At 34.9% G+C, this 17,500-nt stretch overlaps 1 protein-coding gene across 1 annotated transcript in view; it reads right to left on the bottom strand.

The window, feature by feature from the left end:
* LOC137627576 (protein O-linked-mannose beta-1,2-N-acetylglucosaminyltransferase 1-like) overlaps positions 1–17,500 on the bottom strand; it is a 53,633-nt gene that overhangs the window by 23,658 nt on the left and 12,475 nt on the right. The window contains exon 9 of the mRNA XM_068358662.1: positions 7,455–7,630. Coding sequence (XP_068214763.1) covers positions 7,455–7,630 — 176 coding nt within the window. The remainder of the gene's footprint in view (positions 1–7,454; positions 7,631–17,500) is intronic.

Here is a 17,500-nt window from a genome sequence, read left to right as displayed (position 1 = left end):
TTAGCAAAATCTACCACTTTTTTAAAGTTAGCAAAATCTCCCGTTCTTTTTAATTTAGAAAAATCTCCCTCTTTTTTTTAAAGCTAGCAAAATCTCCCACTTTTTTAAAGTTAGCAAAATCTCCCTCTTTTTTAAAAGTTAGCAAAGTGTCCCGCTTTTTTTAAAGTTAGCAAAATCTTCCGCTTTTTTAAAGTTGACAAAATCTCCCGCTTTTATAAAGTTGGCAAAATCTCCCGCTTTTTTAAAGTTAGCAAAATCTCTCGCTTTTTTTAAAGTTAGCAAAATCTCTCGCTTTTCTTACAGTTAGCAAAATCTCCCGCTTTTTTTAAAGTTAGCAAAATCTCACGCTTTTTTGAAGTTAGAATAATCTCCCGTTTTTTTTTTTAATTGTCAAAATGTTCCGCTTTTTTTAAAGTTACCAAAATCTCCCGCTTTTTTTAAGTTAGAATAATCTCCCGCTTTTTTTTTAATTATCAAAATGTTCCGCTTTTTTTAAAGTTAGCAAAATCTCCCGCTTTTTTTTTAAGTTAGCAAAATCTCACGCTTTTTGAAGTTAGAATAATCTCCCGTTTTTTTTTTAATTGTCAAAATGTTCCGCTTTTTTTAAAGTTACCAAAATCTCCCGCTTTTTTTAAGTTAGAATAATCTCCCGCTTTTTTTTTAATTATCAAAATGTTCCGCTTTTTTTAAAGTTAGCAAAATCTCCCGCTTTTTTTTTAAGTTAGAATAATCTCCCGCTTTTTTTAAGTTAGAATAATCTCCCGCTTTTTTTTTAAATTAGCAAAATCTCCTGCTTATTTCAAAGTTAGGCAAAATCTCCCGCTTTTATAAAGTTAGAAAAATCTCCCGTTTTTTTTTAAATTAGCAAAATGTCCCGCTTTTTTTAAAGTTAGCAAAATGTCTCGCTTATTTTTAAACTCAGCAAAATGTCCCGTTTTTTTTAGTTAGCAAAATATCCCGTTTTTTTTTAAAGTTAGCAAAATGTCTCGCTTTCTTTAAAGTTAGTAAAAAGTATCGCTTTCTTTAAAGTTAGTAAAATGTCCCGCTTTATTAAAGTTAGCAAAATGTCTCGCTTTCTTTAAAGTTAGTAAAATGTCTCGCTTTCTTTAAAGTTAGCAAAATGTCCCGCTTTCTTTAAAGTTAGTAAAATGTCTCGCTTTCTTTAAAGTTAGTAAAATGTCCCGCTTTTTTTAAAGTTAACAAAATGTCCCGCTATTTCAAAGTTAGCAAAATGTCCCGCTTTTTTTAAAGTTAACAAAATGTCCCGCTATTTCAAAGTTGGCAAAATGTCCGCTTTTTTTAAAGTTAACAAAATGTCCCGCTATTTCAAAGTTAGCAAAATGTTCCGCTTTTTTTTAAGTTAACAAAATGTCCCGCTATTTCAAAGTTAGCAAAATGTCCCGCTTTTTTTAAAGTTAACAAAATGTCCCGCTATTTCAAAGTTAGCAAAATGTCCCGCTTTTTTTTAAGTTAACAAAATGTCCCGCTATTTCAAAGTTAGCAAAATGTCCCGCTTTTTTTTAAGTTAACAAAATGTCCCGCTATTTCAAAGTTAGCAAAATGTCCCGCTTTTTTTTAAGTTAACAAAATGTCCCGCTATTTCAAAGTTAGTAAAATGTTCCGCTTTTTTTTAAGTTAACAAAATGTCCCGCTATTTCAAAGTTAGCAAAATGTTCCGCTTTTTTTTAAGTTAACAAAATGTCCCGCTATTTCAAGTTAGCAAAATGTCCCGCTTTTTTCAAAGTTAGCAAAATATCTCGCTCTTTTTAAGTTAGAATAATCTCCCGCTTTTTTTTTAAATTAGCAAAATGTCCCGCTTTTTTTTAAAGTGAGCAAAATATCTCGCTTTTTTCTTTAAACTCAGCAAAATGTCCCGTTTTTTAGTTAGCAAAATATCCCGGTTTTTTAAAGTTAGCAATATGTCTCGCTTTCTTTAAAGTTAGTAAAATGTCTCGCCTTTTTACAGTTAGCAAAATGTCTCGCTTTTTAATTCTGCAAAATGTCCCGCTTTCTTTAAAGTTAGTAAAATGTCTCGCTTTCTTTAAAGTTAGTAAAATGTCCCGCTTTTTTTAAAGTTAACAAAATGTCCCGCTATTTCAAAGTTAGCAAAATGTCCCGCTTTTTTTAAAGTTAACAAAATGTCCCGCTATTTCAAAGTTGGCAAAATGTCCCGCTTTTTTTAAAGTTAACAAAATGTCCCGCTATTTCAAAGTTAGCAAAATGTTCCGCTTTTTTTTAAGTTAACAAAATGTCCCGCTATTTCAAAGTTAGCAAAATGTCCCGCTTTTTTCAAAGTTAGCAAAATGTATCGCTCTTTTTAAAGTTAGCATAATGTCCTAATTTTTTGGAAGTTAGCAAAATGTCTCGCTCTTTTTTTATTCAGCAAAATCTCCGGCTTTTTTCAAATCAGCAAAATATCTCGCTTTTTTTTTAAAAGTAAGAAAATATCCCGTATTTTTTTTAGTTAGCAAAATGCCCAGCTTTTCTAGTTGGCAAAATGTCCAGCTTTTTCTAGTTGGCGAAATGGCCAGCTTTTTCTAGTTGGCAATATGTCCAGCTTTTTCTAGTTGGCAATATGTCCAGCTTTTTCTAGTTAGCAAAATGTCCAGCTTTTTCTAGTTGGCAAAATGTTCAGCTTTTTCTAGTTGGCGAAATGGCCAGCTTTTTCTAGTTGGCAATATATCCAGCTTTTTCTAGTTAGCAAAATGTCCAGCTTTTTCTAGTTGGCAAAATGTTCAGCTTTTTCTAGTTGGCAAAATGGCCAGCTTTTTCTAGTTGGCAATATATCCAGCTTTTTCTAGTTAGCAAAATGTCCAGCTTTTTCTAGTTGGCAAAATGTTCAGCTTTTTCTCGTTGGCGAAATGGCCAGCTTTTTCTAGTTGGCAATATATCCAGCTTTTTCTAGTTAGCAAAATGTCCAGCTTTTTCTAGTTGGCAAAATGTTCAGCTTTTTCTAGTTGGCAAAATGGCCAGCTTTTTCTAGTTGGCAATATATCCAACTTTTTCTAGTTAGCAAAATGTCCAGCTTTTTCTAGTTGGCAAAATGTCCAGCTCTTTTCAGTTAACAAAATATCCCGGTTTTTTAAAGTTAGCAAAATTACCCACTTTTTTTAAAGTTAGCAAGTGTCCCGCTTTTGTTAAAGTTAGCAAAAAGTACAACTTTTTTTAACTTTTGTTAGTTTTGTCCTACTTTGTTCACAATTGTCCAGATTTTTTTTTTCTATAAAACAAAACTGTCCCCATTTTAATGGAATAGTACTATTTTGTTTAATTTTGCCTTTTCACTAACTTGTAAATTCTATCATCTTCTCCGACTGTTACGATACAATATTAAATGAATTAAATACTATAGACTGTAAAATGTATAAAATGTATAAAATGTAACCCTTTGCAGCTGCTGATGTCAGCAGAATAAAAGGCCAAGAAAGTCACCGAAGGTACTATATATATATATATATATGTGTGTGTGTGTGTGTGTGTGTATATAAATGTATATATATATATATATATATATATATATATATATATATAATATATATATATATGTATATATACGCACACACACATACATATATGTATATATATATATATATATATATATATATATATATATATATATATATATATATATCTGTGTATATATACACAAACATATATACATATATATATATATATATATATATATATATATATATATATATATATATATATATATATATATATATATATATATATATGAAATGTCCTGCTTTTACAGAAAAAAAATTTGGTCACACTATACAAATCGTAAAAAAATATCAACACTGATAAAGACAGACGTAAGGACGCCCCGACGCTGATCAGGAAATAAGGGAAAGTAGTTGCAGCTGTTTTCCGCGGAAATAACGGTAGTTTATTGTTACCATTAGCCTACTACGATGCTCTCTCTCTCTCTCTCTCTCTCTCTCTCTCTCTCTCTCTCTCTCTCTCTCTCTCTCTCTCTCAAACGCTAGAGACGTCACGTGCCATCTCGGATTCAGGTGTCTTCTCAATGAAAGTTTATTGAGAGAATAAACTTGGTCCCGGGGCTGAACAAAAGAAAGTTAATTGTATATTATTATTATTATTATTATTATTATTATTTGCTACTAGCGAAGCTACAACCATAGTTGAGAAAGAAGGATACTATAAGCCCAACGGCTCCAACAAGGAAAAATAGCATGGTGAGGAAAGGAAAAATGGCAATAAATAAACAACATGAGAAGTAATAAATAATTATAATAAAATATTCTGATAACAGTGACACCATTAAAACACATCTTTAATATATAAAATATTAAAAGAAACTTATTTCAGCCTGTTCAACATAAAAACATTTGCTCCAAGTTTGAACTTTTGAAGTTCTACCAATTCAACGGGTACTCAATTTGGGATATCATTCCACAACCTGGTCACAGCTGGAATAAAACTTCTAGATCTAGAATACACTGTAGTATTGACCCTCATGGTGGAGAAGGTCTGATTATTAGAATTAACTGCATACCTATAGTCCATTTCTTTTAGCGATGCATATTTGCACCGACTCGCAGCGGTGCCCTTTTAGCTCGGAAAAGTTTCCGGATCGCTGATTGGTTGGACAAGATAATTCTAACCAATCAGCGATCAGGGGCCTTTTCGAGCTAAAAGGGCACCACCGCGAGTCGGGTGCAAATATGCATCGCTAAAAGAAATGGCCTATAGTACTAAGAACAGGATGGTACTATTGTTGTTATATAAAAATGAGTAGATCCGTTATCATTATTATTATAGTTGTTGTTTTTGTTGTTGTTGTTGTTGTTGTAAACTGGTTAAAACTTGGACGAAGGCAAGTTTCTCAAAATAAAAGACTGGATTGAGGTAAAGGCCGCAGAATTGCAAGAGCCCGTGCTTGGCCACAATGTCCAGGCAACCTACAACAACTACTGAATTGAAGCAAATTAGCAATGTTAAAGAAGTTAGCCAGTCAGGTAGAAAGAAGCCGCATTAAAGGAAAGAAAATCGGCAGACATACTTTCGTTCTATTACTAGATAGTAAAAGCCTGCTACGAAATAAAATACTTTCGGAGATGTCGTTAATATTCCATCGATATGGTGATTATTATTATTATTATTATTATTATTATTATTATTATTATTATTATTATTATTATTATTATTATTATTATTAAATGCTAAGCTACAACCCTAGTTGGAAAAAGCAAGATGCTATAAGCCCAGGGGCCCCCAACAGGCAAAATAGCCCAGTGAGGAAAGGAATTAAAGAAAATAGAATATTTTAAGTAATGTAACAACATTAAAATAAATATTTCCTATAAAAACTATCAAAACTTTAACAAAACAAGAGGAAGAGAAACTAGATAGAAGTGTGCCCAAGTGTACCCTCAAGCAAGAGAACTCTAATCCAAGACAGTGGAAGACCATGGTACAGAGGCTATGGCACTACCCAAGACTAGAGAACAATGGGTTGATTTTAGAGTGTCCTTCTCCTACCATAGCTGACGAGTCTATTCTACCCTTACCAAGAGGAAAGTAGCCACTGAACAATTACAGTTCAGTAGTTAACCCCTTGGGTGAAGAAGAACTGTTTGGCAATCTCAGTGTTGTCAGGTATTTGAGTACAGAGGAGAATCTGTAAAGAATAGGCCATACTATTCGGTATCTGTGTAGGCAAAGGGAAAGAACCGTAACCAGAGAGAAGGGTCATATATAGTACTGTCTGGCCAGTCAAAGGACCCCATAACTCTCTAGCGGTAGTATCTCAACGGGCGGCTGGTGCCCAGGCCAACCTACTACCCTATTTTCCCTGTTGGAGCCCTTGGACTTAGAGCCTACTGCTTTTCCAACTAGGGTTGTAGCTTAGATAATAATAATAATAATAATAATGATGATGATATTAATAATACGAGACTACAAAAGTGTGCGAAAATTTCTGAAACCTCTTCCTAATGTCGAGACTTAAAACAAGAAAGACAAGGTTTTTTTTTTTTAAAGCATTTTGCAAAATGCAATAGACTATAAACCTGAAATTACAGCAAGACAAAACGTAACTAGATTTTTAAGTCACGATGAAAACCTAAATTGCACTAACACGCATCACATTGCAAGTTTAAGGACATACCGTTTTCTATGACGATCAAAACTAGTTGGACTAAATTAAGCCCGGTAGTTGCAAGTCACTAGTTTTTCTTTATTCTAAAATAGACAAATGAATAAAAAAAAATAATTTTTATATATGCATGTATTTCAAGAATGAGGACTGGTCCACTTCAGCTACCGTTAAATGCACCTGACTTTGCTGGCTATGCATATTTTGGACCAAGAGACTATTCCGCCGCAGTGGAGTAGATAAAGCATTAGACGCATTACATTCCCATTATGATTGTATCGCAGGTCACAGGTGTAAGTCACGGAGAAGGAAGTTCTTCATTTCTTTACCATTCAGAATTTCGGAGGATTCCAGTTGCAATCATATGAATTTTAAAGTTAAGAAATGAAGGCTAAGTATTGGTGTGTTGCCAGTAGATTGTTTTGACCGTTCTTAGAGGTTTCCCGGTACTTGCAACTTTACGTAACCTACACAGGGCTTGCGATGGTCGTCAATTTGAAATGACAAAAACAAGCATTCGATCCTGCATGGGGCGAACAACTGTCTTGTACGCTATGAGCAGTATTACTCTATGGAACTGATAATTTATGACCTCATAAATAATTATGAACACGATGAATTATGAGATGTTGGTTGCATGACAAAATGACAGCTAGAAATACCAATTGACTACGTTATTAGTTATTTTATTTTATATATTTGTTATTGGTATCTGTATCTGAAAATTTTCACTTGTTCTATATAATAAAGAGCAAGTGTTTTGGATATATATATATATATATATATATATATATATATATATATATATATATATACAACATACATACATACATACACACACACACACACACACATATATATATATATATATATATATATATATATATATATATATATATATATATATATATTCGGTCACGCTCAGCAGCAAGAGGTATCTCCCCGTTCCTCGGGTATAGAGAGAGGGAGTAATCATACCATGGCGAGAAGGGTTGTAGTTAGGAATGGAGGAAAGGGTGGGAAGGGTTGAATCTGTGTGCACGCTCACACACAGATAATATATATATATATATATATATATATATATATATATATATATATATATATATATATATATAAAATTTAGACACAATTTAGTAATAATAATAAAATGGAGAAATCTGGCAACTGAGCTCCTTGTTTATCATACATTCTAAGAGAAAGCACTATGAGATTTATCCCCCTAAGTAAAATCAGCATTAACTGTTTTAAAGTCCAATACTTAAAAAAAGCTTTATATTTAAAATGAAAACAGTATAATGAAACGAGTCTATTCGTCATTCATTCTCACCTGAACAGATCACGTTCCACCACCATGTCATCCTCGAGGACGAGGAAAAACTGGGCCTTGGGACGTAAGATGTGGGAAGCTCTGAGGGCGGATTCATACAGTCGGGTTTTGTGAAGAGCGCTGCAGTCCGATGCCCTTCCTGTCTCTTCAAAGAAGACGCCGTGGCTTCGGCACACCTGATGCAATTAGGAGACTCATAAGAGGAATTCGAGAAACATTACAATGGATTCTAGAGGGATATTATATGTTACGACAGGAATTGGAGAGACATTACATCTCCTGTGTCGACTTTTGAGTAAAATTAGTGCATGGCGCAAAATTTATGGTGCATGCCTGTTGTCAAATCATTATTGTACTATAATGGATTCTTGAATGATATTAAAGAGGAATATTGTATGTTAAGACTGGAATTTGAGAGACATTACATCTCGTGTTGACGAATCCTTCCGTAAAATTTTATCTAAAATTAGTGCATGGTGCAAATTTTATGGGACATGATGTTCCCAAATCATGATTGTTCTATAGGACCATGACTATGAATGTACACCTAGCAACAAAACCGGTGTCGCCTCGCCAGACCTGACTTGGAGAGATCATGCCCTTCTTGCCCTGAAAGGTGGCCGACGTTTAAACAACCAAGACATAGTTTGATAGTTCGAATGTGAGGGGTAGAGAAATTACCAATTGCACTCAAAGAAATGCGATGATTAATTATATATATATATATATATATATATATATATATATATATATATATATATATATATATATATACATATATATATACATATATATATATATAAATATATATATATATATTATAGAGAGATAAAGAGGTCTTATCTCTTATTCCTATAAGAAATGCAATCGTTTTCGATAATAGTGGTCGAAAAGTATAATCACACTGATATATTTTAATTCCTTAATACATTGCTCTATAGAACATCCTTAAATACTGTGGGAACTGACTATTCCAATTATTATACGTCAGAATGATATAGCCTTCTTTTGCATCATCCTAGCACCTTCTCTCTCTCTCTCCTCTCTCTCTCTCTCTCTCTCTCTCTCCTCTCTCTCCTCTCTCTCTCTCTCTCTCTCTCTCTCTCTCTCTACTACTTGTAATGTGTCCAAGGATCACACAAAACCGATAACTACTTTGCAAGCTTGCGTTGGATTTGTATTTCTTTTGGGGGAAAATCCCAAGTTCCAAAGATGTTCAGTAACTACCTAAAAACACAAGCATACCTAAACCACGTGTGATATTGGTTGTTTTTTAGGCGGTCCCTGGTCACGTGGTTTCATTTTTCTTTTAATCAAATCGCGGTTTGGTTATGGATGGTTTGTTCACTGAAAACCGCCCCCCACCCCCGGCATATTCCCTTTTATTGAATCGTAACAGCAGTAACGAACTAATGTCTTATTTTATTTCATGAACGCTCATAGGGATCAGTGTTCTTAGCCTCTTTTCAATGCATGCTCTCTTTTCAAATCAGCATAAAATTCTTGCACCTCTGAAGTGTTGAAATACAAGAGAAAAAAACGCGTAAATGCTATGATATAAAGTGGATCCGATGTGTATTAAATGAAAAATTGCTTCTAGGACAAATTCTGTATTACTGTTTTCACAGAAAAAAAAAAATAAACCTGCGAATAAAACGAAATATTTTTGTTCTAATTATTCATATTCATATGGTTAGGAACCGACCACACACCTCTTTAGCCTTAAGGGAACAGGCACCTATGTTTAAGAAACATCGAGCGAAGTCAATCATAACTTTGTTGATACCATTGTCATGAATTGTGGCTATTAAGCATTGCTGTCCGTCCATCTGCTATTTAGGTTTTGTTTTCGGTTCAGCTTGTAAAGATTAAAGCTATTTGTAAGTCATATATGACTCATCCCATTCCGACAATTAACAGTCCAATTATTGAAAATGATATCCCTAATTACGAAAACTTTGTTACTTTGTTACCGGAAGAAATAAGTCAATAATTTTGATCTTACACTTTTCTTGCATCTTGGTTTGGTTTTGAAAGGGCCGGCGACCACAAAATTTGTTGGTTACCGATACTTTGGACAATTAGTGTGAATATCTAAAACCAGCCCAAGCCACATCTTTAGCCTGGACTATACAGGTATATGTTACCCAAAACAAATGTTACACGCCAAGTTTTGTAACCGATGTTTTTATTAGTCATCATGGCTACAAATCAGCAATTGTAATATTTATTCTAGACTGAGAAGACACAATAGGATACCCTAATCTAGTATAGGATTTGCATATATGTAAAAACTTAGTTGAGTTACCAGCAATAGTTTTTTAAACATCGACATCATTTCAATTGGATGCATTTTATGCCATATTGCACGTAAAAAATAATAAATGAATAACAATTTGATTTATTTCATGGAATCATTGATATTAATTGTTATCAATAAGGGTATTGCCATCATCATCATCATTGCATCATCTTCATCACTTCACAAATGTTGATAAGCAAACCTCGTAAAGCCATACATTAAGGTCACTCAATTACCACCTCTCCACCATCATCTTTAACCACCACCTGATTATATCCCAACCCCATCCCCACATGTTCGAGGTTTAAAGGTCTCGTAGTTATAAGATCCTTCTTGTGGAAGTTAAAAAACAAAATACTAAGACGACAATATTTCATACATTTGTTCTCCAGGTGTTTACAATAATTTCATAACTACAAATAACGAAGTAAATATGCTAAAGACTGATTGAACACATAACGAGAGTAATGGATTTCTTGAAGAGCTTACCTGGGGAACACCTATAAGGTGTTGGACATCAGGTCATGAAACAACAAATAAAATCATAATGATACGAAGAGTCAATGATAAGGAAATATTTCCTTTTGCCTTGGGGAGGGTGAAGGCAGCTAAACTCGGACCTATGAGCATTGAGCAATCGTCACCAGGGAAGGGGGTTCGTTTGGAAGTGAGCGACTTGCCCAGATTTGATTGGATGATCGATTGATTAGGAGTTTTTTGTCATCCTGACCTCTAAGGTTATCGACACCAAATCAGATAATATGGGTAAACAATGTGTTAATGGTATAATATTTATACCCTACATCCTATATACCATACCATCACTATAATAATACACCACTGAACACTTTCATTGCATGCCATTTCATATATTTTATTTCACCAATCACTTCTGAAACAATATAAATTATGTTAACTGATGATGCATTTTAAATCTCCAGCCTTAAACTAATATGATTGATATAGCAAATAACACCATTTTCTCTAAGAGGGCTGGAGCCAAGAAGCCCGTGACAAAAGCTGACCTCAACCACACCAAGCTACGTGGCTCATGATCGAAATCAAAGGAAAACACTGAAATCAACAACTAAACCTTTAAACCTCATTACCTTAAAAAAATTTATCAAAAGCCATTTTTTTTTATATTATTTGTTACCCCAATAGGTGCTATTTGAAACAGTGTGTATGTATGTGCATGTGTGTATGTGGAGAGAGAGAGAGAGAGAGAGAGAGAGAGAGAGAGAGAGAGAGAGAGAGAGAGAGAGAGATGTATTTATATGATGAAAATCTCCTAGAGTTCTAACATTGAGATGCATTCATTTCTCGTCTTTGAAGTGGTTACATTACTGCTGAAGTTTTGACAGAATCAACAGCTTTTTCATAGTCTATAAATGCCATACATGGTGGCTAGTCATACTCTGTTGATGTTTCTATTAACTGGTTAATTACATGAATATGGTCAGTTGTTGAACACACGCTTCTAAAGCCTGCCTGCTCTCTTGGTTAAGGCTCAGTCTTTCTATTTGTTGAAAATCTTACGATATCTATAGAGAAACTACATAGAGATAGTAAAAAAAAAATCTGATTGAGAAACGATTAAGAAAGGGTGACCCCCCTCTCCTAAATCATTCACAGCATGCATAGAAGTTTTTTAGGATTTAGATTGGGAAAATATAAGAATTAACATAAATTGGAAATACTTTAGCAAATTAAGATTTGCAGATGATATAGTTCTATTCGTGAATCATGGGAGGAATTGCAAAAGATAATAGAAGATTTGAATAGTGAAAGCAGAAATGTAGGACTAAAAATAAACGAGTAAAACTAAGATTATGTTCAAAGAAAAGGCAGAGACAACCTATAAGGGTTACGGACGAACCTCTAGAGATTGCTAATGAATAAATGTACTAAGACAGACAACACTTTAACATAAAGGTTATGATGGTGAAAATTTGATCAAATTTTCACCACCATAACCTTTATATTAAAGTGTAGTTCCTAAAGTCAACGTAGTCCTGAAGAAGGGTCTCGATGTGATCCGAAACACATGTCGATACCAAACAATTAATGGAGAAAAGTAAATGTATTTCTGCTGTTATCCTGAAAACTATCTGCAGGACGATCTGTCAGAGGAGAAGCTGTCTTCGATTTTGGACGCCGATGAGACGTTGTGTATTCATTATATATGTATGTATGTATGTATGTATATATATATATATATATATATATATATATATATATATATATATATATATATATATATATATATATATATATATATATATATGTGTGTGTGTGTGTGTGTGTGTGTGTGTGTATGTGTGTGAATATATAAACCATTGGTGGAAACATAACACATACACAGTAACATCCATCGCCTTCGAAAAAAATCTAGAAAGTAATAATTCCATTGGAAAAATCATGTGAACATTACATCATTATTGATTATCTAAAATAAATTCCTCAGAAAAGTACTCGTGAAATGCGTTTTTCCGAGACGTATTTTCTGTTTCGAACGGCTCTGATATGGATACGTATCAAAAATGGTTTATTTTAAGTCGAAGCCTTCGGTTATTTCAATGAGGTTTGCTGAAAACGTCAATTACCCTTCGCCCGAGTTCGATCACCGAGTGCGCTGCAGGCGTTACTTAATAATGAAAGTAATAAATTATAGTATTAATCACCTTTTAAACTTCTTATTCAGTCCCTTAACTTTTCCTTCAAATTGCAAATCCGAGCGTTGAAAGACTTCAGAACTTTCAGACTCAAATCCATAAATCAAATTATGTAGTTTATTATTATTATTATTACCATTATTATTATTATTATTATTATTATTATTATTATTATTATTATTATTATTATTATTATTATTATTATTATTATTATTATTATTATTATTATTATGATGATGATGATGATGATGATGATGATGGGTCTATTGAAACGAAAGAAGAGTTTTTTTTCGAGAGTCCTAAACTCCTTCGGAAGAAAATCTTCACGGATCTCCGAATGGCTTCAGAAGAAATGTCCATAGACTTAGCATGGAGTTCTGAATGACCCTAGAACAGAATCTCTGAACGGCTTGGGAAGAAAAATTTCCCGGATTTCCAAAAGCCTTCAGAAGAAACTGCCGTAGACTTAGCAGGGAGTTTGGAATTACTCCAGAACAGGTTCTTCCTGGAGCTCCCTGAACGGTACCTGAAGAAAATTTTCCGGGATCTTCAAAAGGCTTCAGAAGACATAGCCGTAAACTTAGCATGGAGTTCTAAATGACTCCAGAACAGAATCTTCACGGAGCAGTTCTGAACGGCTCCACCGCGAGATTCAAATGACTTCTGAAGACCTGATCTTTTTTTTCAAACTAAGCATGCAACGCAGTGAACATTGTTAACGGCTATTTTTGGAACAGGAAGCTGACTGTGAGAATTGTGTATTACACCTACAGGATCAACAGGAGGCTCTTCGGAACACCTTCATCTACAGCTGGTTTTGGTGGTTGCTGCAGAAGTTGTCGAGCTTTGAAGAACATAATATACGCGCCTTGAATGATCCTTTGCTTGGGCTTTTGGAGACTATTGGAACTAAGGAAATAAGGATGGAGAGAGAATGGTTCAACTGAACTGTGAGCGACCCGTGGTTCTTCAACAGGATAGTCCCAAAATTCGACATTGAAGAAAGGACATATCCAGATCGTATTGGTAAATATATTGTGTTGCTCATTGTCTGCTTTAGGGTGATGACGTATGCAGAGAAAATTCATAGCATTCTTGTCTTTACCCATCGCCCTGATGGACAAAGACATGGATGCCATCGATTTCTCTGAGGAATCTGCCGAAATGAAGACACACGGCACTGAAATCTCTCGAAATCTAGCAGGCAACTGACGAACTAGTTAAGAATACGATGAAATCAGAAAGGAAATAGACGAACTAAGGAAACTGGAAGATGAAATATCAAATGAAACCAAAAACCTAAAGATCATGAAAAACTAGAGCAGACAGAAGAGAACAGCAACGAAATCGATGACATTCTTGTCTTTACCCATCGCCCTGATGGACAAAGACATGGATGCCATCAATTTCTCTGAGGAATCTGACGAAATGAAGACACACGGAACTGAAATCTAGCAGGCAACTGACGAACTAGGAAAGAATACGATGAAATCAGGAAGGAAATAGACGAACTAAGGGAACTGGAAGATGAAATATCAAAGGAAACCAAAAACCTAAAGATCATGAAAAACTAGAACAGACAGAAGAGAACAGCAACGAAGACCCTTTTAACGAAGACGTAAAATAGCCTTTAATGTTAGAGGTAAGTCACCTTGAAATAAAGGTAAAAAAGCCCTTAATACGAGAAATAAGGTACCTCAAAATAGAGGTAAAAAACCCTTAATGCTAAAAATAAAGCACCTCAAAATAGAGGTTAAAAAACCTTAATGCTAGAAATAAAGCACCTAAAAATAGAGGTAAAAAAGGCCCTAATGCTATAAATACAGCACCTAAAAATAGAGGAAAAGAGCCTCTAATGCTACAAGTAATGGACCTCAAAATAGAAGTAAAAAAGCCCCTAATGCTATAGATAAGGCTCCAAAAATCAAGGTCAAAAAGCCCCTAATGCTATAAATAAGGCACCTAAAAATAGAGGTCAAAGAGCCTCTAATGCTAGAAGTAATGCACCTCAAAATCAAGGTAAAAAAGCCCCTAATGCTATAAATAAGGCTCCTAAAAAGAGAGGCCAAAGAGCCTCTAATGCTACAAGTAATGCACCTCAAAATCGAGGTCAGAAAGCCCTAATGCTATAAATAGGGCACTTAAAAAGAGAGGTCAAAGAGACTGTAATGCTAGAGGTAATGAACCTCAAAATCGAGGTCAAAAAGGCCCTAATGCTATAAATAAGGCACCTAAAAAGAGAGGTCAAAGAGCCTCTAATGCTAGAGGTAATGCACCTCAAAATCGAGGTCAAAAAGCCCCTAATGCTATAAATACAGCACCTAAAAATAGAGGTCAAAGAGCCACTAATGCTACAAGTAATGGACCTCAAAATCGAGGTCAAAAAGCCCTTAATGCTATAAATAAGGCACCTAAAAAGAGAGGTCAAAGAGCCTCTAATGCTAGAGGTAATGCACCTCAAAATCAAGGTCAAAAAGCCCCTAACGCTATGAAGAAGGCACCTAAAATAGAGGTCAAAGAGCCTCTAAAGCTACAAGTAATGCACCTCAAAATCGAGATAAAAAAGCCCCTAATGCTATATATAAGGCTCCTAAAAATAGAGGCCAAAGAGCCTCTAATGCTTGAAGTAATGCACCTCAAAATCGAGGTCAAAAAGCATCAAATGCTATAAATAAGACACCTAAATATAGAGGTCAAAGAGACTGTAATGCTAGAGGTAACGCACATCAAAATATAGGTAAAAAAGACCCTAGTGCTATAAATAAGGCACCTAAAATAGAGGTCAAAGAGCCTCTAATGCTACAAGTAATGGACCTCAAAATCGAGGTAAAAAAGCCCCTAATGTTATATATGAGGCTCCTACATATAGAGGTCAAAAAGCCCCTAATGCTATATATGAGGCTCCTAAAACTAGAGGTCAAAGAGCCTCTAATGCTTGAAGTAATGCACCTCAAAATCGAGGTAAAAAAGCCCCTAATGCTATAAATAAGGCACCTAAAATAGAGGTCAAAGAGCCTCTAATGCTAAAAGTAATGCTCCTCAAAATCGAGGTAAAAAAAAAAGACTAACACTAGAGATATGGCACCTTGAAATACAGGTAAAAAAACTCTAATGCTAGAGATAAGGCACCTAAAATAGAGGTAAAAAAGCACCTAATTCTAGAGATAAGGCACCTTGAAATACAGGTAAAAAAAACCTCTAATGCTAGAGATAAGGCACCTAAAAATAGAGATAAAAAAGCTCCTAATATTAGAGACAAGGCATTTCCAAATATAGGTAAAAATGCCACTAATGCTAGAGATAAGGCACCTCAAAATAATGTCAAAAAGCCCCTAATGCTAGAGGCTACAGATAAGGCACCTCAAAATCAGAGGTAAAAAAGCCTCTAATGCTAGAGACGAGGCACCTAAAAATATAGGTCATCTTCTTCTTCTTCTTTGTCTGCATCTTTTCCCACTTTTATGTGGTGTCGATGTTTCTGGCCAGCGTTCTCCATCTACCTCTGTCCCACACTTCATCACCGGTTAATCCCTTTGATCGAAGGTCATAAAGCCCATAAATCTAAAGTTAAGACACCTAAAAACAGAGGTAAATAAATCCCCTAATGCCAGAGATGAGGGACCTGGCACCTAAAATCAGAAGTCTAAAAGCCCCTAATGCTCGAGATAAGGCACCTTAAAATAGAGGTCATAAAATCCCTAACGCTACAGATAAGACACCTCAAAACAGAGGCCAAAAAGCCCCTAATGCTAGAGATAAGGCGCATAAAAATAGAGGTAAAAAAGCTCCTAATGTTAGAGATAGAGCACCTAAAAATAGAGGTAAAAAAGGCTCTAATGCTAGAGATAAGGCACCTTAAAATAGAGGTCAAAAAGCCCTTAAATCTAAAATTAAGACACCTAAAAATAGAGATAAGGCCCCTCAAAATAAGAGGTAAAAAGCCCCTAATGCTAGAGATAAGGCACCTCGATATAGAGGTCATAAGGCCCCTAAAGGCACCTAGAAGTAGAGGTAAAAAGCCCCTAATGCTAGAGATAAGGCATCTAAAAAATATAGAGGTCATAAAGCTAAAGTTAAAGCACCTAAAATAGAGGTAAAAAAAAAACCCTAATGCTAGAGATAAGGCACCTCAAAATAGAGGTCAAAGAACCTCAAATGCTAGAAGGCACCTCAAAATTGAGGTCAAAAAGCCCCTAATGCTATAAATAAGGCACCTAAAAAGAGAGGTCAAAGAGCCTCTAATGCTAGAAGTAATGCACCTCAAAATCGAGGTCAAAAAGCTCCTAATGCTATAAATAAGGCACCTAAAAAGAGAGGTCAAAGAACCTCTAATGCTAGAGGTAATGCACCTCAAAATCAAGGTCAAAAAGCCCCTAACGCTATAAAGAAGGCACCTAAAATAAAGGTCAAAGAGCCTCTAAAGCTATAAGTAATGCACCTCAAAATCGAGATAAAAAAGCCCCTAATGCTATATATAAGGCTCCTGAAAATAGAGGTCAAAGAGCCTCTAATGCTTGAAGTAATGCACCTCAAAATCGAGGTCAAAAAGCATCAAATGCTATAAATAAAGCACCTAAAAGAGAGGTCAAAGAGCCTCTAATGCTAGAGGTAATGCACCTCAAAATCGAGGCCAAAAAGCCCCTAATGCTATATATAAGGCTCCTGAAAATAGAGGTCAAAGAGCCTCTAATGCTTGAAGTAATGCACCTCAAAATCGAGATCAATAAACATCAAATGCTATAAACAAGGCACCTAAAGATAGAGGTCAAAGAGCCTCTAATGCTAGAGGTAATGCACCTCAAAATCGAGGTCAAAAAGCCCCTAATGCTATATATAAGGCTCCTGAAAATAGAGGTCAAAGAGCCTCTAATGCTTGAAGTAATGCACCTCAAAATCGAGTTCAAAAAGCATCAAATGCTATAAATAAGGCACCTAAATGTAGAGGTCAAAGAGTCTCTAATGCTAGAGGTAATGCACCTCAAAATCGAGGTCAAAAAGCCCCTAGTGCTATAAATAAGGCACCTAAAATAGAGGTCAAAGAGCCTCTAATGCTACAAGTAATGGACCTC

Source organism: Palaemon carinicauda, chromosome 35 (genome assembly GCF_036898095.1).
Source record: "Palaemon carinicauda isolate YSFRI2023 chromosome 35, ASM3689809v2, whole genome shotgun sequence".
In the NCBI taxonomy this organism is placed as follows: domain Eukaryota; kingdom Metazoa; phylum Arthropoda; class Malacostraca; order Decapoda; family Palaemonidae; genus Palaemon; species Palaemon carinicauda.
Note: the sequence above shows the minus strand (reverse complement) of the source record. Positions and strands in the feature narration are given on the sequence as shown.